At 44.0% G+C, this 21,940-nt stretch overlaps 2 protein-coding genes across 3 annotated transcripts; both read left to right on the forward strand.

The window, feature by feature from the left end:
* The first annotated feature begins 3,174 nt into the window (after positions 1-3,174).
* LOC146551802 (uncharacterized) lies at positions 3,175-6,774 on the forward strand. The gene is made up of 2 exons (XM_085257547.1): positions 3,175-3,400; positions 4,227-6,774. The coding sequence occupies exons 1-2, from the start codon at positions 3,350-3,352 to the stop codon at positions 4,509-4,511; spliced, it is 336 nt and encodes a 111-aa protein (XP_085113673.1). The 5' UTR covers positions 3,175-3,349; the 3' UTR covers positions 4,512-6,774.
* Positions 6,775-7,794: 1,020 nt separating this feature from the next.
* LOC146551803 (uncharacterized) lies at positions 7,795-21,135 on the forward strand. Of its 2 annotated transcripts, none has more exons than XM_085257684.1 (12): positions 7,795-8,936; positions 9,110-9,243; positions 11,086-11,682; positions 11,922-11,974; positions 16,667-17,208; positions 17,463-17,559; positions 17,673-17,736; positions 18,269-18,329; positions 18,496-18,592; positions 19,706-19,822; positions 19,904-19,963; positions 20,055-21,135. In XM_085257684.1, the coding sequence occupies exons 2-12, from the start codon at positions 9,204-9,206 to the stop codon at positions 20,142-20,144; spliced, it is 1,818 nt and encodes a 605-aa protein (XP_085113810.1). In that variant the 5' UTR covers positions 7,795-8,936; positions 9,110-9,203; the 3' UTR covers positions 20,145-21,135. The 2 variants fall into 2 exon arrangements, with proteins under 2 accessions (XP_085113810.1, XP_085113808.1); XM_085257682.1 differs by having other exon boundaries at positions 7,795-8,560.
* The last annotated feature ends 805 nt before the right edge of the window (positions 21,136-21,940 follow it).

Below are 21,940 nucleotides of genomic sequence, written 5' to 3' on the forward strand. Positions count from 1 at the left end.
GTTTTGGTTCTGTGCCCAGTCTATTCTTACACCCCGTCTCCTCCGTTTGCAAGAGGAAAACAAAGCCGGTTAATCCTGAGCCAGACAAATCCTTCCGCCCATCGTTAGTAAGGCCAAAGTTGTCTTTATCGACCAAACTTTTACTTTCCTACGCTTGTTTAGCGTTTCTGTATGCATTTTAAATAAAGGAAACATTTTATTGGTGTTAGCCTGACAAACCCCCATCACATCTTACCCCCTAATTGCCAGAAGAGCAAATGTCAGTTCTACCTCGAGCATCAGTATTGTTTGCAGATGTTACGACATTTAAACCCAGCCCGTTAACCTAATAGCTCCTCAATTATCTCCAGTACACTCCCCACCAATCCATTACTGCTCAGCTGTGCCGTGCGCCTCTTCATATTTGCACTTCTGGATAACTACACTGAAATGATGGTCTTCAGGGCAGTTCTACTAATGGGGTGTATGCATATATTCATTATGCTGGTGAATGATAAGGGACAGTAATTAGTGCCATTACATAATCCCCAAAGCTACTCTCCTTTATCTAACTATATGCTAAATATGCCAGCACATTGTTGTTGATGGACCTTTTAAACCAGTACCACCTAGGGAGGTAGCTTAACCTTCTGCATCACAATACCTGTCTGCAGCTCAGGTAGCCTATTTTAATGCATTAACCCATCATGCAATGCCAAGGGACGAGTTCAGGAAAAGGACAAAGATTTATCTCAGCTGGACAGTGACTTTGATGGCATGAGGGAGAGCTGTCTGCCATGTTCCGGCTTTAGAGGAACAATTGCTCCAAACCGGGAATGCACCAGTAGACACCGACAGGTTATATCATACACTGTAATACACACCCTGAGTGTATGCGTGTATGACTGAACAATTAGCACGAGGGCTGCCATCTGTGGCCTCCATTCATGGATGGATGCACCAGGTGCTGCATCCGATGGGAGCTCATGGGCTCATTATGCAGACATTAGCCAGAGGAGAGAATAAGGGCACACATGCTTAAGATAATATAACAGTGATCATTCAGAGATTAGTGCATTTCTTCAGCCATGCTTAATGGCTCCAAGGATTGCAGTCCAGACCCAAACATCTCAAAGACTGTAAGGTGGATTGTTTTTAAGTTCAGCTCAGTATAAATCCTAACATCTTTGATAATCCGCAAGGATTTCCTGCACTTCTGAAAGCAGGTTACTTTTTCCACACATCCACAGAAAAGTTTAAACTTCTAAAGAATTGAGAGATATCCCTGGATTCGAGACAGCGAGGCTTACCATTTGGCTATCCTCTCAAAAGTGGCCCGTGAACCAGTTGCAGACCTTTTAAGGGAGTTTTTGTGAAGGTTGCGTGTGTAGCTACTCAAAACAAGACTGAGGTAACATTTGTGTTGTAGTCATCAAAGCAGAGCTAACCTTAATAATATTCATAAATGCAGCTGATGTGAAGAAAATGGGAAGAGCAAGACATCTGCTAATCAGAAGGTTGGTAGTTTGATCCGTAGTTGCTCCAGTCTGCATCCTCCTTTTCCCCAGATTTGAAGGATGGGTCGGGTGTATCCTTCGTGGCCCAACCTTTCCCAGAATTCAGCCAATTCCAATGGCGGCAGCTACTTAGTTTTAATATTACTCTTATTACTCTTTCTGGGTCACAAAATAAACTTTTAAGATATTTTCAGGTGCGAATGTAGCTGTAAACTTCAAATATCTGCTCGATTTATCAAGACATCACATATTTGCAAAAGTGCTCCGACGTTTTCGGAGACGTCTGCTACCCACTAGCTCGATAGCTGACAGGGAGGTCGAGGCTCACTAGAGATGGTGAGAACACCGGACATCGTTTTCAGACCCCCCGCAGTCTTTCGCTACTCAGGTTAAACATGACATATAAGTCACTTAGATAACTTTAAAAAGTTATTGTTTGGCTTTTTCCAGTGTTTTAGTTGTTCCTGAGTAAATCAGTTTGGTGAGATTAAAGTTATAGTTTTTACACATCTGAATAAACGTCAAACAGAAAACTGATTAAACAGAAATGTGAGATGGTCGAGAATTTACTCCAGTGTCCTGATATATTTTAGATAGAAAGGAGCAGATGGCTGAGTTTATCAAACTCCACCAAGACAATCTGCAAATTTCATTAAAAGTATAATAAACTATCATCTTGTCTTTATTTTCAGTTAGCAGTCCTGGTTTAACCCCATCCTGACATTCATATTTGAGGTTTCCTGGGAAATGTCTCTAAACTCTAAATATTCAATAGAATATCAGTTTGTGATTTGACATTTTCTCACACAGCATTTTAAGTGGTATATTGTCTCTGTGCTTAAAGCCCAGTGGGCATCACAAGTTTCCATGACATCATGACTTTGCAGTATTATTGCCAGAGTTTGAGATTATTCGCGGATGCGTGAGTCAGGAGGCACAATTGGTTCCTGTTACTAGAGATGGGAAGAAGGTCATTGTTGGTAACTCTCACCGGAGAGAATTCCTCCCATCCACCGAGAGCGACGTTATCAGCACAGCTACCTCATTATAAGACCTCGCTCTGCACCCGGGACCCCGAAGCCAGGAAGGATATTAAAGCTTAAAGAAAGTTGCTGACACAGCTAGAGAGGCCACTTTCAACATCAACACACAAAAAACATTCAAATCAACTAAGTTGGCAGATTTAAATGGGCTCTGGACTGTAAATGACTTCACCTCTTCAGTGTGGGCCTTTTAAAGGAAATGCTGAAGTCAGAAGTCCTTTACACCTGATGCTAATGTGCCTACATAATCAACAAGTTCTTATTCATCATTTTTGACTTTGTTTTGGCATCAAACTGGAAACAACTCTGAAATTATCCATACATATTCTGCATATAATTCAGACACATATCACTACACTCTATACATTTTATAAAAACCTTGATTATGTTTATAGTTTGATTGAGGTGCAGAAATATGCAAAACAATCGCACATATTTAAATATGATTTCGCTCAGTTTGTATTCTTTGGCAAAAGAAGAAGCGAGGATCACCTTTCCCTACACGTCCACCCTTCCTTCTGTGTAGTCTGACTTCTTTGTCCCTGTGTGCCAGCTCATGTAATCCCCTTAGGCTCACCACCTGCAGCTGTCCTATTATGTAAAGTCAGGAAGGAGACGTTATAAAGGCTGACCAGACTGTCCTACCTCAGACAGCTGAGCTTAGGTGTGCGAACACCCGGACGAACCCTCTATCTCAGTGGGTTTCCCGTCCTGGGAGTCCAGGGAGAGGAGCTTTAGATAGAGACTGCCAAGAGTCATCTGGCCTTTAATTCATCTGATTTAGCAGGAAGACCAGTGTGGGAAGCTCAGATGTTTTTCAGGCTCCCAAGACTCACTCCTGGCTACATCAGGTTGCTGCAGGTGAGTGTGAGCCTTTGGTAGGTTCTAAAGGTTTCAGGTGAATATTTAAGAAAATAAGTTTTTCTTTTCTTAGATTTTAAGTTTTACTGACAAATGCAAGACCTTTAAAATAAAAAGTAGTGCTTTAGTCTGGGATTCATACAGGGGTTAGCATGCTCTGTCTCTGCTGAACCACTCCAGAGGGAGGCAGGGGAGAAACTGCTGATAAAATGTTTGCAAGGTGCTGTTTTCATGGGTACGTGCAGAGTTTTATTGACAGTTACAAATCATACAGCACACTTGCTTCGCTAAGCCTCGTGCTGCTATTGTGCAGCCATTTTTCTGTGCATTGTCTCAACAGATTCGGTTGTGACAAGATGATGAAACACAGTGCTATCTTATTATATACGCACAGACCACAATATTTCCAGGCTGCTGTTCCAGTAATTGTAGAACGGCTTATATTTTAGCTCAATAGTAGTAGCGTTTATCACAAACAATAGAGAAAGCCTGCGACAGTCCATTGCATTGTAAGTGGAAATGGGAACTGGTTGAGCGAGCTGCAGGAATGGCTTCTTAACTGCCTGGGACACAGCTCCATTAGAAACTATGAAGTTAAGTTTCTATTATTTGCTCCTCCACGTGCTTTATAATTGTCAATGGCCCACGGAGGAAATTGTCCATGTCGCAAAATTGATGAGCTTTTTGTTTGTCAAAAGAGACGGGCCACAATTTAGTAAATGAGAAAAGATGGGGTTTTAATTTCTCCAGGATTGCTGGGAGCACCAGCTGGAGCTGAGGTGTGCATGTTGTGCCTCGCTTATCGCATTCGTTACTTTTCTTTCAGACGCAGGCCTACCATAATGTGGCCGTGACGCCTCCGGCGGAGAAGACCGTGCCTGGTATGGCTATGCTGCTGGGAGCCGTTGGGATCGGGATGTGTGGCTACAGCTCCAAGCAGTTGGCCCTCTACCATCGGCCCTCTTCCCGTGTCCTGCAGTGGATCGGCACGCACACTGATGCCAGTGCAGTGGCACACAGGATCCCCGTCCTGGATGCGACTCGCCGGGCCGGTGCCTGCCAGGGGATCCCACCTCCCTCGTTCGTTGGCGACAAAGTTCCCTCAAATTAGTCTGTGGTGATAGTTTGGCCGGCACCATAGGTTGAGTTCCGGTAACTACGCTCGGTCATGTCTAATATTGTAGCTATGCCGGCCCATTGCACCAATGCGGCCCATGTGCTCTCTGAAGACATGCTGCTGTGGATATCTGACTGAACCTATGTGTTGGCGCGAAATAAGAAACAGTATCATAGAGATATGGAGTTCAGTAACAATAGTTCACATTCTACTGGATTGGTTCACTTATTCACTAATAACTAGGCTGTTTAATGCACAGAGAGGGCACTAAACAGCATGAATGATGGGATGAGTACGTAACTGGTGCTGGAACTTCCCAGAAACTGTGGCTGAATGTGGCTTGAATGAGCTAGCATGACTAATTTGGAGGCATTGTGTGTCTTTTCGAGTACTGAGGTAAAAAGAGAGTGATGCTTGGCAGCGCTCCTCTGTACACAGATGGTTGGCATCTCTCTCTCTCTGACCTCCTTTCCATCTTTTCCCAGGCAGAAAGCCATGTGTAAGTGCTTGAGCAGCCCATCCTTGCCCATGACTTCAATTGATTTCCTCTGAGGAGGAGCAGGTGCCATCCATCAACAAGCCTTGGCATCTTTTGGTGTATTCTGCATTGGCTGTCAATCGAAAGAGAGCAGTCGAAGACATAGGTTGGCTTTGGGGCTGAGTCGAAACCGGTGCGTCTATTCTGAGGACTTTAAATTCTCTGAGGATTCGGTCAGAGTGGTAAAGCAGAGGATGCTTTTGTGGCTTGAAAACGGCTCTTTTATCAGAAGAAAGTGGATCTGTTATCAAAGCGTGGGCCGTGTAAACAACAATTGCACAAATACACTTTGATGAGACACCGCAGGTGGCGGGTAAGCAAGGTAAAGTGGTGATTTCTGCAGGATAAGTCTGTGCCCTCCGTGGGGATTAACCCTGGTGGAAAACCATTCCTGGTGCACACACTCATTAACCTAATCTGGTATTAGAGGGTCAAGGACCCGTAAACAGTTCCTGTGCGTCCAAATATTGTGCCATTCCCCCTGCAGTGTCCACCGTTTGTCTCGCTGTCAGATATGGATGGACGAGTCTAGACGTGGTGTTTTCATTCGTGTTAACACCAAAAAAATGTACCAGAGAGAGCGGAGCTGAGACTCGGCGAGACACTGAGCGTGGTTGAGAATGCGCGCTGTGCCTTATGGATTGCACAAGGTTATACTGTCGTCATTGACTGGCTATTAAATTGAGCCAGTATACTTGAGATTTATCAGATGTGGAGATGGTACAAGGTAGGCAACAGAGGGATTCTTCAAAGGAGGATGTAAGAAAGTTTAGTGTTTCGTCAGTTAGAGGTCAGCCAGACCTTGCAGTCCACATTCTCATAGCCAAAAAGCCGTCCTTGTCGCTCTGCCAAATTGGACAAGTGGCTAGTTGTGGCAGGTTGGGAGTTTATAATGGCCCAGTAGTGACCCACCAGTATTCTAGCACAGAGGGTCACCAACAAAATGGTCGTAATCCACTCAGGAGCGGGCTAATGGCTCCAACTGGCATCGGATGTTGGACAGTTGCTCACCTTATTCTGGACTGAGGCTGACACCTATAAACAATTTCATAATTGGGTTATAAAGAGCAGGAATGCTCTGGAGGAAATGTACAGAGTAAACCAAACAGATAGCGCTCAGAATTACAGACACGTTTGACTAAAATGTTCTCCACCTGTTTGAAAATTCGGATCGGAAATAATTGGCCGTGCTTTCACTGAACTGCAGACTGCGGTCGCATTCAGGCATTGCCCTCCTGGGAGTTTCAGAATCAATGTGGACATGGGCTGGAAGCTGTGTAATGCACCTAGCTGCTTTTGATGGATTCTCTTTATACTGCAACAGTGCACAGTGAGCACAGAGAACTGCGAAAACCTATTGATCTCAATAAGAGAGTGAAGGAGGAGAGCTTGTCTCCTCGCTGCAGCCGGTTCCTGTTTCACTCGGCATTGTGCAGTCTATGAGGAGAAACTGCCGAGATAGTGCACTGAATAATGGCGATGCTCGAAAACACGTTAGCTCTCGGATTAAAAATGCAAGGGATGTTTGAAAGCACAGTATTCATCTGTCAGTGTGCTGGATGTCACACATCAGCGCTCATCCATTAGCGTCTGTGAAGCTCTACAAACTTGACTTTAGCTGTGCCCATTAAAGGAGACTTTTGTTCTGTTAGTAAAGTCATTAATATTTAATGAAAAGATGTTGGACTAGATTCATGAAATAAAAGCACTTTAGTCACAGCTGTGGCTCAGATTGTTTCTGTGCAATTATGTGAGATGAAATTGTTGAAGAATTGTTGTTTTTGACTAAACACTGAAGCAAACTTGTCATCAGTGTGTGGTGGATTTTGGGGATTCTGCTAAACAACTAAGATCAGTGATGTTACCCCCCTGGCAGTGAGAGAAGGGTTACCAACAGATATCTCAACAATGTCATTTCATGTGGAGTCACGATAAAAGTCAAACTATAGTTGGCCTTAAAAGCAGCTACGACCTACTTACAGATTATACAAATATCACTTTTTTATTACTAATGCAACAGTTTATCAGTGGGGCTCATAGCCCGTCCACGTTTACAAGCCACATTGTAGCATCAGTGTTGTGCAGGCTGAATGTTCAATAATGTGATAAAGAGTTCAGTTTTTTTTTAAATAATAAAGAGTTCTTTGTTTTTCTGTCACCGCAGGAGGAAAGTGACAAAAAATGAATAAATGAATACAAAAACAAATAAATAATCAGCTAAACTTCCATTTAAAAAAGTAGCATCAGCTCAGAATTTCAGTCTTTGTATCTCTGCTTACTATGAACTAGCCCATCTAAGCACATGCTGCTTACATGTGTTTGCCCAGCATCTGTAGTTGTGGTCAGAAGTTTGAATGCACTCGTTAGCATGAATTTCATGGTAATTTTGGGGCATTTAATGATTTCTTTAAATTACCATTTTTCCACGGTGGAACGACTGTACAGCAACTTTCATGAGTTAAAGAAAAAAAACAATAATTAACTGCACAAGTTTGAGTTTATTTGGGATTTTTTCTGATCCACAAAACCTCAAATATACAAGTACACCCCACTGATAATATTTGGTTAAATGCATCTTAGCAAGGTTGACACAGGTTAATTTAATTTGAAAAAAAAATTATATATATATATATATATATATATATATATATATATATATATATATTTCAAAATGTATAGACTCAAAGATTTGGCCATATGGGCGATTAGTTTAATTAGTAATCTCCTGTGTATGCCAGCTTTTAAATAAATATGTCCAGACCAGAGCTGCTGTGTCTACATATGTGATCTTTTAATGTTTTTGTCACTAATGTTTATGCGTAACTTTAGTTTTGCGTAACTGTGGTTTATTTCTTATTGTGTGCATGAGTTAGTCAGAATTAAACTATAAAAAATGACTGCATTAGTGCAAAAGCGTAACCAGGAAATAGTTTGAAACACTCAGAACTGAATCATCCCAGGACTCACCGGAGTTATGTGGGAGCTAAACTCTCACCGGGACCGCGTGAATAGTTGGAGAAATATTGGTATGTAAAGTCGGTTCACTGTTCAGCCCGGGGCTGTATGGCACAGCAGGTCAGTGGGTCATCCGCTCGAAGCAGTGAGCGGACAGAAACCAACCCATCCCAGAGGCGACAGCAACAGGTTTGTCCTTTCACAGCCTAACTGTGCCCTCCAGTGGACACGTCCGGTGGATATCGGAGACATTGGTCATCTGCGGTCAGAGTTCACTTCGACTCTTTCTGAGGACTAAAGCCACACGTCTTTGCTTCTTTATCGAGAAGCTCCCAGGAGTAAAATGTTGCTTGGACCTGACTTTGTCCAACAGCTGCTGCTTTTGCGTTTGTCCATCTGCCCTCGGCGCCTCTCCGTGAAGGAACAGCGGGGCAGTGCGCTTGGCTGAGCAGCGCTGGAGAAAGCGGGTCGTGGAGAAGAAGAAGAAGAAGAAGCAGAGTTTCCAAAACGCAGAACCGGACGATCTGGGATTGATTCTAATCTGTCCAAGGTTTGTACCCACTATTGTTGCCTTTTCACATTGAAGATGACTTTTGAGTGACTTTTTTCCACCCTCAGTGAAGAACTTATATCGAGTTTGTGGCTGAAAGTTTTTCTCGCGCGTCTGTGGCGCAAACCTGTGACTCTAGAAGAACGATGTTACGTCTTAGTGAACCTCACTGGTTTAACTGCCAGTTTAAACTCGTGGGTGCTTCTCGGTGACTCGGTTTGCAGTTTCTGTGGATCTGGGGCGCGTTTCTCGTCCTTTTCCACTCACCGAGCACTTACACCGACGTGCCAACAGCTTTCTGCCTCATGTGGCCACACTGTAGCGTCCTGCCTGTACGTCTGATCTCACTCTGGTGTTTCAGCCTCATTATGTAAAGGTACTGATTTTACTATCATTCAAATGAGACTCCATGTAAACTTCCTCAGTCCGCCATCACTGTGAGCGAGGTTGTGTTCACTGGATTATTTCTCAGCTGGATAAAAGTGCATGACTTCATCCTTTGCTGGATGTACTCTCTCTCTCTCTCTCTCACTGTGTGTGTGTGTGTAGGTCACCTCCTCTCTCTCTCTTTGGTCTGGTCTGAGTGAAAGTGCAACAAGCACCTGCAGGGCCACATCACTGGCCCCATCCCTATTACTGCAGAATGGGCAACTTTTCCACCAAGGACAGCCATGGACCCACAGGTAGGTCATCCCTCAAACACACACACACTTAATTTACTTTCTTTAAACCAGCTCTGGCGGAATCAGCTCCCTTGAACTTTCCATGCTGTGTCTGAAAGGTTTGGCAGTGCGCACAGATGGCTGTGTTGTGTTGGCCTCGTGTTTTGAATTGTGTTGAGAAATTTCCAGGAAATCACAAACATCTGATTCATGAAGTACACGGAAGTCGGAAGCATGATACCAGAAAAGTGCACGTACTAGAATTCCCAAAAAGTGAAGGTGGATGAAGAGTAATCATGAAACTGAAGGCAGCAGAGAGAAGAAAGTGGAAAAGCTGTAGGTGTGTGAATGTGTGTGTGTCTGTGTGTGTGCTGAGTTGCAGCAGGAATCTTGGCAGCTCTCCTGTGTTGCTCAGTGAGTGGTCATTCTCCTCGCGTCCCCGTGTGATTCGTTCTGGCCCTGCCGGGCCAGCTGTGATGAATCGGCAGAATTCCCCAGCTCAGCACAAGGGCAGCGGATTAATCATAGGAAGTCTAATGCCATCTGACTGACACACACACACACACACACACACACAAACACACACACACACACATCCACTCTCATTCAGTCAACTTGCCACCCATGCACATGGTTGGACGAGCGCATTAAGGTCTGGAATGAAGAAATAAAGAGAAGGGTTGGCTTGAGAGTCCTATTAGACAGTCCTGTCATTCTTTCTCGGTGACTTGGCCGTGCAGCAGGTGGTGCATAACTTTGCAAATGTTCAAGTGCTGATCTTACATCACTAAAGAAAAACGAAGGAACAAAAAACATTCATTTTGTTCATAGTGAAGCTTTTGTCCAAACAAGAAAAATGAGCGGGGAAGAGAAGGAAACGCTGCCTACGGGTTCCCACAGCCTCTGGAGTTCTTAACGCTGGCGTGCTGTGACAGGCGGGGAATGCCAAAAAGTGGAACTCATCATGTGTCAAGTCTGAAAATGAATCGGTAACTGAGTGCTGCAAATACGTGGGAATTGTTTGTCCTGTGTCTGCATGTGTTCCTGAATCGGGAGCAGTGGTATGGATGAGCAGCGCTAGAGGAATGCTTGTATTACAGCATTCATCGTCAGGGGCACGGCCCGGGCATTGTGCTGGTCAGCATCTAGCGAGTTCCATCAACTCGCTAGATGATGTTTTCAGCGTCAGCATGCCTGACTGCTGACGACTGACTGCTTTCTTACTTCGTTCTGTGTCCGCTTCAGTTGTTCAGTGTATTCCTTCAGTCTGTGTGACCGAGTCACAGATGGAGGCTGTTATTCTGTCACACATGTATGCGATGACTGCTCATGGTCAGAGTTTCAGATACGGAGGTCGTCGTATGTGCAAATACTCTCTAAGAGCTCTAAACTGCTGTAAACACCCATACTTGGACTTGCGTGATGTGAAGAGATCATGATGTGAGGACGTGTGCTCCACCCACCTGTTCTTCAAACCTTCTGTTCACAATCAGGAGCAAAGTGTCTTAAAGAAAGAGGAGTTAAAACTGCTTCTTTCAGATAGCGGGTGAGCTAAGCAGCTGCACCAAGGCTCAGTATAAGAAAAGTGGACTATTTTAAACAAAGTTATTTCAGTACGGTCCAAAAATAAAAGTCGGGCCTGGAAATGAGCACAAACTTTAAAGTCCTGCTCCACTCATGAAGTTAAAACCAGAGACCAGGATATGAAATTATTTCAAGAATTGTTCTTAAATTGATGTCTTGTGTGGAAAACGTCTGACAGAAATGATTATTCAGCTCAGTTTTTCCCCTTTTTCCCATATTTAGATGCAGTCTTCAAACACAATTTGCTTTTCTCATTTTCTCTCAAATCTGTTTTTTTAGGGGCTCAGGTGGACAGTTTTCACACTCCACCTACTACGCCACAGAACGATGGTGCTGTTTTCACAACCAGTGCTCCCCAGCTTCCGTCTTCCCCTACGATCTCAGTTTCGTCTCTACCTCCAGTACCGGCGACCACTGGCAAGAAATCGCAGCACGGCACGCCAACTACTCCCAGCGCTCGCAGTCCCCCTCCAGATTGGAAGCCTTGTCCGCCGGTCAGCGCAAACAGCTCCACGGTCAGCGCTGGAGTTAACCCAGTGAACAGCAAGCCAGCCGGTGCTGTGGCCGTGAGTGAGAAAGCTACTGTAGGGAGGAATGGTGGTCCTCCTACTTCTACACCCAGGATTCCTGTTACCCCAGAGAAGAGTGTGCCTGTCAGTCCTATAAAGAGCCCCTCGTCTCTGTCTAGTGCCTCGCCTGTGGTGGGCAGCTCTTTGGGGCAAAACTGGAGAGAAAGGGACAGTGGTCTGAGTCAGTCTCTGCCGCAGTGTCAGGAACCGAAGGATGGCCAAAGCGAGGAACTGGAGAAGTTGCTGGAGGAGTGTAAGCTAGCTCTGGGAATCCCTGCCAGTGAGGACGGGAGCACAAACACAGCAGGTGAGAGTGAAATCAGTCTTATTATTATAGTACTAGTATTTGAAATTTCAAAATATCCCCTCCCTAAATAAGCACTGCAATAACAACCCCAGCAGGCTTGTTGTTTGAGTGCTACAACTCTGCATTTCAATGTGGGCCAAACGTTTGTCTGTTTTAAGAAGGGCAAGTCAATTTCCTCGACATTTTTTGTGTTTTATATGCATGTGATGCTGCCTGACATTTCTTTGACCTTCCTTCAGAGATACTGAAGCATCTGCTGACAGAAGTGAAGAGTCTGAAGAGTACATTAGAGGTGAGATGAGCTTGAAAGTTTTCTCCTCAGACACCGACCGTGCACTTAACTCTTCCCCCCCAAAGAGACGTTATCCGGTCATTCTCTATAAACTAAAGTTTGCATATGAATGTGGCAACATTTTGGAGTCAGGAGCTTTGGTACTGGATGCCTTCTAGTCGTAATGACCAGGTTCCAGTCCCCGTGAAGGATGCGTTTGCCTAAACCCCAATAAATTGACTTTTTAAAATTCTTGTATGATGACAGGAAGTCTTTGCTTTGATATACACCGGCTAGATTGTAAGCTGTGACCGTAAACGTTTCATCTGGGGTCCCACTGCCAGTCTTGTGTTGTTTAAAGCCTCTTTTTTCATCAAACTTCATCCTGTAATTAGTCCTGTGTTTTATATACACGACGCACCTTTGTTGCAGCATAACTGAACGAGTAAAGTGCATGCATTTGTAAACAGGAAGTGATGTACAGGTCAGTGTAATATGACCTGTGAGCCGAGAGGTAACAATAACACATACTGTACCATCACAGCCCACACTTTGTTCCCCTTTAACAACAACAGAGTCTTCAAGTGGAGTCTGCTTCACCCCCTGGGGGCTGCAGCTGTGCTAATGAAGGTCTTCCTGTCCTTCCACAGGAGGAAAGTCGTTGAGATCATTTTCTGTCCAACAAGATAGTTTATCAAGGACGCTCGCCTTTGGTATCACAGGCAGCTGCACCTTCTGATGAGACAACATGTGACTGTTGTCGGTGCTGTGTAAATAAAAATGAACTGAACTGAATGGCAAACACAAAAGGGTTAATAATAATGAAGAAGTGACTTTCAACCTGAAAGGTGGTGCTTGTTCACGAGAGACTCTCCGGCTATGTTCGATATGGATAAAATCAAATTCTGCAGCACTTCTTTAGTTCATTTTCTCCTTCATTCTGCGATCTTAGGAGGACGGTGATATTCTTGAGTAATTTCCTGTCAGTTACTCGTTCCGATTCCTGACCCTCCCTTATGAGGATTGTAGCCAGAGGCTTCCAGCTTCCTCTAGATCTGCCACAGATTACGACAGCTGGACTATGACAGAACGGCGCCCCTCCCCGTCCCCGTCCCCATCGCCTTTTCTTCTCTTTCTTCTATCCTCCCCGTCCTCTCGTCTGCTCTTTTATTTTTCTCATGTATTTGAATTATTTTAATTGAACTGCGACTGACGCACGTCGTCCGTTTTTATCTTCCAGCTCGTCTATTCCGCGCCTCCTTGATGTCAGCTCTGCCTATTTAATATTCAAACTGTCCAAACACTCCTTTCTTTACTTTGTCTTTCTTCCACTTTCCCACATCCTTGTAAAAGACCTAGAAATATAAGCCTCGCACGGTCCAGCTGAAGCTCAGAGGGACTGTGGTATAACACAGCGAGAGGGCTCAGTGTTATGGAAATCATGGCAATCCAAACCCGTGTTTACATGAGCCCTCTGTAGGACGATATAAGCTAGCCGGAGCTCAGCTTTATGAACCCTCCCTGCCTGCTCTGCAGTGCCGAGATCCTTTGTGTGGAGAGCCGGAGAAGGGGAGTGCAGGGCGGAGGAGGGGGTTCACATTCGGCTGTTTCCAAGACAAAACTTGTTTTGTTTTGTGCTGTGGTGAGGTAGAAGGGCTGCAGCTTGCAGTGACCCACTGGCCATGTTTTGTGCGTGTGCACACGAAACAAAAGACTTACAAACACATGCACCAAGAATTCTTCAGAGGCCTCCCCCCTCCCCTCAGCCCCCAGCTGGGCCTGTTGACCGCTCCACCCCGAGCACAAGACTGAAATGAGCGATGGCTCTCCCTCTCTCTCTCATCTCTTCCTTCCTCTGGATGCCTTCAGCCCCCCCTCTCCTCTATTCTGCATTCACCATCCATCTTTTCGTCTGACCCCACCTTGCTTAAGCCGTTTCCTCTTCAGATCTGACCCCATTTTTGACCCCTTTTTTTCTTGTAATTTAAGTAGCTGTTATTTTTCCAGTCACACTCAGACAGATAAGCCTCCCTGATGTGCTTTCTTCATCTGTCCTCAGCACTGCTTTTCCTAATGCTCCTTATCTGTCTCTGTCTACCCGGCAGCAATAATGTATTTTCCATTTCTTTGTAGTTAAACTGAATTCTAAAGAAAGCCACATGATTGCCCATTGTGCAATGAACTGCTAAGGATGTTATCAAATGTACCATCTGTTTGTGCTTATGAGCATGACAAGCTTTCAGTTTTCTTAACCAGCAAAAATGAAAATACTCCAATCGTGGCTGTGTTGTGGGGGTGGATGGTCAGATTTGTGTTCCCTGCTGGAGTCGATCTCAAAGCATTTGGAATCAGTTCCAGGTGAGCGCTGGCCGAGATTTCCTGAAATGATCTCCAGGTTCTCTCTGTTCTCTTTGCTCCTTGACAGTCTGCTGCAGTGAAACAGGCCGTGCATTTGGACGCCACAGATCACATGTAGACTGATGGAAGGATGGGAGAAGGGTTCCCGACTCCATTGGGAAGCTTTTCTTAAATATGCAACTCTCTTGTTAGCTTATGGTTAAGTTATGTTTGAGCATCATTTGCAGAGTTTTTTGGCCATTTTGCACTGCACATCTGGGAGGCAAATGTGTCTTAATAAATATATTTGAATTCACACCACAGCTTGGAGAGAGCAGTAATCACTGAGTTGGGATGATTCCCCAAGTTAGAGTGGGCGTGGAGGTGAAGTAGGGACACATAGTAGTAAACACAGCACAAATCTTCAAGTGTGTGCTGAACTCTTTCCAGGAATTGTCAGGAACGCAGATTTGCATCTAGAGTATAGACATGTGTATGTATGCCTGTACTACATCTGGTCCTGCAGCGGGGCATGAGGCCGGGTCCTGGGGTCCTGACAGTCCACACCCTTATCTCAGTGTTAACTGAGGAGCACCCCTTCCTGTTTCCTTAAACAGACACGCTCCAGTTGGTGTCCACATCTAGATAACAAAGACTCTGCAAAGACAAGATTCTTTAAGTCCACGCGGGTGTTTTTAATAATCCTAAATATAGACTCGGAGAACTCCAAACAGGATTCACTATCCTGCTGATTTCCAAGGAGAGTGTGCTTCGGCTTAACCTGAGTATATGTATGCGTGTTGGAGAATGAAACGGTGTGGTTTGATGTTGATGTGAAAGAACAGGGGAGGTGTGTGTCTGTGGGAGAGAGGAAAGCAACGTGATATGCATGTGTATGTGTGCGCGCATGCATCCAGAGTAATCAGGTCCAGCTGTGGTCTTGAGTCAGTGGTCAGATGAGGGAACGGCTTGGCTCAGACTCGCCTCCTCCTCCACATCTTCATCCATTCTTCATCTAATTACCACCCTTCCCAATCCCTCCACTCCTCCACACTCTCGCAGTTCCCCAGCTTACATTTCTCCACAGTCTGTGAACTCCCTTTCCTTAAATCTGTGTGTGATTCCAACAACTTCTATTGTCCTCCCTGTCTTCTCTGACGTTTTTCCACATCCCTCTGTTTTTCTTTTATGATGTTGGTCGCTTAACATTTTTTAATAGTCTGGTATCGTTTACCTCTTGGCTTCATTGGCTCTGAGTGCCTGTTTTGATGTCTGGGGGTAGTGTTTGTTCATGTCTGCTGCTGCAGGACTATAAGAATGAAAGCTGGAAGCGTTTTTTTACATCACGAAGATATGAAACTGAATCCGAGTTGGGATTTGGTTTTCCCATGTCCAAAAAAACTGTTTTTGGATCACAGCCACACCGATGGTGTCGCAGAAGGCAGTTTCACAATGTAATCTTTGGTCCGGCTCCCAAAACGTTGCTTACATTTGCTTTGTTTTTCTGTTTGTGTCGGAGCTTGTTCGGCTTCGAGTCGTTTTTTTTCCCTCCAAGAATGATTTTTAAAAACGAGCAGACCACTTTTTGTTCTCATGATCGAGTTTTGCCTCATTTGAGTTGGCTTGCCAGCTCCACTCCCCCCCTCGGCTTGCTGAGGCCTGCTGCTCGCTTCAGCTCAACTTGTCGTCTAATGAGGGCGAAATGGATATTTGATAGTTTATTTGATTGCAGTCATTCTCTGCGGAAAGCTGAGCTGTTTCTTTTTGTCTGTCTGATTAACTTAAAGCCAACTTTAATCATCTGGATTCTTTATGGCATTATTGTGAAAATAATTTTGATTGCGTGGATTATCCGTTACATTTTTATTATATTTCTCTCAGTCCTGATCAAAGGTTTAAGGCCACTTGAAAGATGGCAAAAAAAACATATTTTGCATGGTTGGATCTTAACGAGGTTCCAAGTCAAGCTTCAACATACAACAAGAAGAAAGAGTGAGACAAAACATTTTGTTGAGCATGTAATTTATTGAAACTAAAACAGGCTGTTTTACAGCTGCTCAAAGGTTTAGGGCTACATGCCTTTAAAGGGCCAAATCTGTGCAAAAATGTAGATTTATTGTCATTTTCTGTCATGACATTCTGATGGCAAAGGCAAAAAATCTTTCCCTTAAGCTCCCCCCTGTGGTTTGAACTTTTGATCGGGACTGTATGACAGATTATTTACAAAATTTATAGTCAGCTTCTGCTGCACTTGTGTTCAGCTTACCAGTCAGCTGTGCTAGCGTATGCCCACACAGAACATGGGTGCTGTTTCTTAAATTAGTTGGACAAACTGAGATTTTCCTGCTAATAAAGTATCCTCTGTTTGCTTTCCAGTCAGAGCGTGGCGAATGGCTGCAGTTCCAGGGTGACCTGCAGGTGGCGGTGGCGGTGGCAGATCGCCTGAGAGCTGAGGCAGAAGAGGAGTTGACGGCGATCCGAACAGCCCACAAAGACATTGAGAAGGAGCTTTCTGCTGCCCAGCAGAGACAGAAAGAGGCTGATGTGCAGCTGGTTACTCTGAGGGAAGAGTTGAAGGAGAGCAGGCAAAAACTGGCTAATCTCACCAAGGTCCAGGGCAAAAGTGATGCCCAGGAACCTTGTCATGAACCTGAGAAGCCAAATGGAGAATCTAACAAGTCTGAGAGCAAGGAAGAAAGCCACAGAGGCAGGGAGAGGGTGGTGTACAGGTTAGGAGGAGAAGGGCTGGATAGTAAGAATCAGAACGAGGTGGTGAAGAATGTCGCTGACGAAGAGGCGAAAACAGACTGTAAAGATGTGACTAAGCGCTACCTGAGAAATGTGACCAATGAGGACAGGAACAGAGAGGGGGTGCGATCCAGTGAAACACGCAGGATGGTGACTACAGAGAGGTCAAGGTGAGAAAACGGTTCGAGCCTAAGCGTACGTCTGTGGAACTGGACAGAGATTTGAAAACAAACCTTCTCTGCTCCACATCATCTCTGCTAACAATCACCAAACTTGGTCAGGACTGCGGCTGTGCTTTCTCTATAACGTACTGCATTAAGTCGACCACTTGAAAAGAATTTAAACAGTCCAATCTACAAGTGGAGCGTGAAGCAGCTGTGTGAGGAGAGTTGATTTGGTTTGTTTTATCCATTCTTTGCTGCAGAAGCCTGTCCAGATTACCCAGCTCCTCAGAATCCAACACCATGCTGAACGGAGCCTCCCAGTCCAGTTCTGCTGCAACAGCTGCTGCTGCAAACAAGGTGAGACTCATACACAGGAAGTGGCTTCATTAGGGTCTGCTTGTTAATGAAGACATGCATACTGTATGCACACACAGCTATACCTAATTAGATACTTTTTTTTTCTTTAAAAGAACTTGTTGCAATTAAGAGGTCGAAATCTGGACTGGCAGGACGGCAGGTCAAGTAGTGACGCAGGTGAGCCCACCCACGCCTCATACTACTAAGGAACTATGTTTTTAACCATAGTCTCCATGTAGACGATGGGATTAAACCTCATTTTGTTAATTCATTCATAATTTTTAGAGCCAAAAGTGACCATATTGTAAATTTGAGCGTCTTAGAGATCTGAGAGCAAGCCTGAAGTAGTGACTAGTTTTTTGGTTGTCGAGGTTTGGTTTGGGAAAATAAAGGCGGCGCTGATGTGCTGCATAGTGTTGTGGTACAAACTAATGACATGAAAGTACAGCCCTGTTGTTGTTTCTTTTCAGCTGATATCTCTTCCACACAATATATTTATGTGTAAGTCATAGCTGTTCTTTCTTCATATTCTAATTATGGCGTTAGGTCGTTTTAAATTACTTTTAAATGCACACATTTACAAAAAGAGCCTTTAACCGTGTAGATGTTTGTGTTAAGTTAAAATGTGTTGTGCTGTGACTAAGCCTTCCTGCACTGGATGCTCATAGCTTGCTGGTGTGTAACGCAGGGTTGTTTCTTGTCTGTGCAGGAAAATGCGAGGAGTCTTTAAACAAGTACAATTCAGCCCTCACCGAGTTGCCGCCCACCAAGTGAGTCCACAGCGACGCTCTGTGAACAGTCACATCCTTTATAAATCGAACGACTTGTTTGGACTGAAGCAAAATAGATCGTGAAGCTTAAGTAGAGGAAACACTTCTCGTGCGACGTTCAGTTTGCTCTACTGTAACTGACTCGAGCGTGCGTGCACGTTTTCAGGTCTCAGGATGGATTCAACCTGCTGCTGCGTCGCCATGGAGGCTCAAAGAGAAACTCGCTGCTCCGCTGGTGTCAGAGTCGAACCCAAGGCTACAAGGTGACCCTCAAGATGCTTTTATATGTAGTTCAGTTTACAGGTGTGTGTGTGTGTGGGTTCTTGGTCATTATCTCTAAATCTCCACCAAGTATTCCAAACTCTGATAAATGTATTTTTTTATTTTTTTATTAAACATTCAAGAAACCTGGAAGGCTGCACCTGTGCTCCCACTCCACAAAGACGGGGACCCGAGTGATTTAAATTATTATTGCCTGTCTCAAATTGTCCTCCCCTTGCTAAAATATTAGAGCTCCAGCTGACACTGGTTCTGGAATCAACTTTTACCCTCAGGATTAAATCATGTGACAGATCAACAGCTCCATTGAGTGTTTCCAGTAATATAACTGAAACTCTCGGTAACCATTAGTATTGAACCTGTCAAAAGCATCTGATCTTGTCATTTTAGTAGAAAAAGTGTTTTTAGATTTTAGATTATCTTTCTGGTAGAACTACAGAGGTGTCACGTAACCTCTGCTCGCTGTTTGCAGAGGTGTTCCACAGGGGTCCATCCTTGGGCCCTTTGAATTCACTCTGTATACAAACAATATTATATCTGCCCCTCATAAAAAGTTTTGTAAACATTCACTAGTCAAAAGATCATTGTAATAATTCATAATTTGTGCACACTTAAATATGGTGATATTATTGATATGCATCTTTCTTCATCTGCCTTGAAGCCTCTTGATTCTGTGATTATGTGAAAAGTGAATGGCTCGCCTTAGGTGAGAGACGAGAGCTGAACTGTATGTTTATCTACAGCTTACTAACTTCTGACTACAGTTAAATACATGTTTACAGTATCAGGTCACATGCATGTTAACATTAGCTGGCCCTTTTATTCACACTGAACTTGAAAAACTAATTTAAATAAGGGATGAGCTGCCAAAACCTATGAGACTACCCTCTCTGGTTTCATTCAGACATTTTAAAAAGGTTGTACTTGGACGTGCTTTTCTTATAATAATCAGTGAACACGTGTAATGTGTTTGAGCTTTTGCACATTTGTTTATAGACCTGTTTAAATAAAGGACTTAATAACAGTGGTAGTCTAACAGGTTTTAACACTGAAGTAATGAACATAATAGATTTTTGTATCCTCTCCTCTTCATGCAGAACATTGACATCACCAACTTCAGCAGCAGCTGGGCCGACGGCCTGGCGTTCTGTGCCGTCTACCACACCTACCTCCCCTCACATATCCCTTACAGCACCCTCGGCCCCGAGAACAAGGTAGTGCCGGTTTCTGTGTGACTGATGGGATGAAGCTACTCGTTTGTGTTAAACTTATCGATTTTACTTCCTTCGTTGTAGAAAGAGAATCTCAGTCTAGCGTTCAAAACAGGAGAGAGCGTTGGGATTGCGCAGTCTCTGGTAAGACTTTGTGTTTTAACCAATTTCCCATTTTACACACACACGAAACAGATTTTTGTTTGTTGTGCTCATAAATGTGTCTCTTTAACAGACAGTGGAGGAGATGCTGAGGGCGGGCGGTCCTGACTGGCAGCGGGTTCTGAGCTATGTGGAGAGCATGTACCGCCACTTTGAGATGTAACTGTTGGAGGTACTGTCAAACGGCCCCGCCGCAGATGACACTTCAGAAACGCTGTCAAAGAAGCATAGTTCATCATAATTGTTCCCTGAATACTACTTTTGCTGGGTGGTTAAAAGCGGATGACTTTCAAAGCTACAGATTGTAACTGAAATAGACTCAGAAACAGCTGTCACAAAAGCCTGTAACCAAAGGATGTAAGCACAGATGGGTGTGAGCTGCGTGCACTCGTTTCTGTTCAGACAATAAAACGGACATGCAAAAGTCACATTTTAGCTTTTAAAGTGGATATTATCGTGACCGCCTTGTGGAAATTTCGGTTATGTGGAACCTTTTTAGCATCTTTCTATTAAAGTGTGTACACGAGTTGCTGTAAATGTCTCCACACTGGTACTTTACAGTCAAAAAGTACTGTATTAGGTCTTCCATGAAATCTATAATCTTTGGCTTTTATATGTGATGCTTTGCAAAGATTCCACATGTGTTTGGACATTTGAGCACTGTGTAAATACGCACTTTTGTCAGCACTTTGTTGATGTCAGAATGTAATGTGCAGTAGTTTTGTAAAGGCTGTGTGGGCATTCAGCTGCAAGGCCTCAGTCCAGGCAGAAACGTGTCTGATGATTTATCTTAGATAAAGTTTCAGTTTTTCAGTAAAAGTTGGCGTTTCCTCACATAAAACACATGTAATCAAAATTTCAAAGCGCTTCCGTGATGCTAACGAGAGAGAGTTGCTCAGGGATGTGTGTTAAAGAAGCGACACAGCTAAAGCAAATACAAGCCTCCACAAGACTGCACATCCGGTTTCAACATCATCTCGCATCACACCTGCATCCTCGCTGATGCGCATCTGGTATTTTTACGACATGTTGGAAACTGTTGACAAAGTTGTACGTGCCAAAATGAATCAAGTGCTCCTTACATTGTAAGATATGTTTGTATTTAACTAGTGTGAAGAATTATACCAAAGAAATAAACAGTTTATTTGGATGAAGTGGCGCCGTGAGTCTTGTTTACTAACCCCACTGTTAGGATTGAAAAGAACAGACACGAAAATCCATTTATGGGCTTTTGGCTCAACATTCTCATCTCTTCTGTTTTGAACTGGGAGGAGCTCATGTTTGAAATTGGCTTAATCTTGGCTTTACTGCCACCTGCTGGTGAATATAAGGTTATGCATGCTTCTGTTTGCCTGCATCATGCTGCTATTCCTCAGTAAAAAAATTTTAATTGCCACTTAGTGGCTACAGCACGGTCAGTGTTGCACCCATCATGTCAACTCATAATCACCGCGATGCTATTTTTACCTCGTTTTCTTTGTCCAACCTGTATTTATGTCTATAAACTTCTAAACAAGCAATTATAAAGACAAAACTCAATGTTTGAAAGCGCCTGAGATCAGCGGAGAGGGAGGGTTTCAGACAACTGTCGGATCAGTCTCATCACTTCCTCCAGAGACGCAACACCCACTGCCAGCCTGTCGTCCTTTGTTGTCACGAGATAATTAAAATGTCAAGCCTGTTTATTACATAGCTGAATTGTGCTAATATGGCTTTGTATTCAATTAGTAGGCCACAGAGTCCTGTAATGTAGCAAAATATTTCCTAAAACAACAGAGATTTGATTGGTGGTCTCCGTTTTCAAATAATATGGTCGTTTTGTGTCTAATACACATGCAGTTTTCTGTTCCTTGTGACATTTAAGATGATCTCTCCTAGTTATGGATACAATAACACCTCGGTGTGTCTCTCCGGGCTTTGGAAGTGGATTGGAATTGTCTCCACGGACAAATGATGCTG

The sequence above is a fragment of the Mchenga conophoros genome, linkage group LG19, assembly GCF_057382185.1.
Source record: "Mchenga conophoros isolate Kocher_MC1m ecotype Shallow Benthic linkage group LG19, M_conophoros_male_GT1.1, whole genome shotgun sequence".
In the NCBI taxonomy this organism is placed as follows: Eukaryota; Metazoa; Chordata; class Actinopteri; order Cichliformes; family Cichlidae; genus Mchenga; species Mchenga conophoros.

What these genes read in the sequence shown, in the direction of transcription:
- LOC146551802 (XM_085257547.1), top strand. Translation starts at nt 3,350, where the DNA reads ATGTTTTTCAGGCTCCCAAGACTCACTCCTGGCTACATCAGGTTGCTG. An exon ending in GCTACATCAGGTTGCTGCAG is followed by an intron (nt 3,401 to 4,226) that starts GTGAGTGTGAGC and finishes CTTTTCTTTCAG; the next exon opens with ACGCAGGCCTACCATAATGT.
- LOC146551803 (XM_085257684.1), top strand. Translation starts at nt 9,204, where the DNA reads ATGGGCAACTTTTCCACCAAGGACAGCCATGGACCCACAG. An exon ending in GTCTGAAGAGTACATTAGAG is followed by an intron (nt 11,975 to 16,666) that starts GTGAGATGAGCT and finishes TTTGCTTTCCAG; the next exon opens with TCAGAGCGTGGCGAATGGCT. An exon ending in TTGGGATTGCGCAGTCTCTG is followed by an intron (nt 19,964 to 20,054) that starts GTAAGACTTTGT and finishes TCTCTTTAACAG; the next exon opens with ACAGTGGAGGAGATGCTGAG.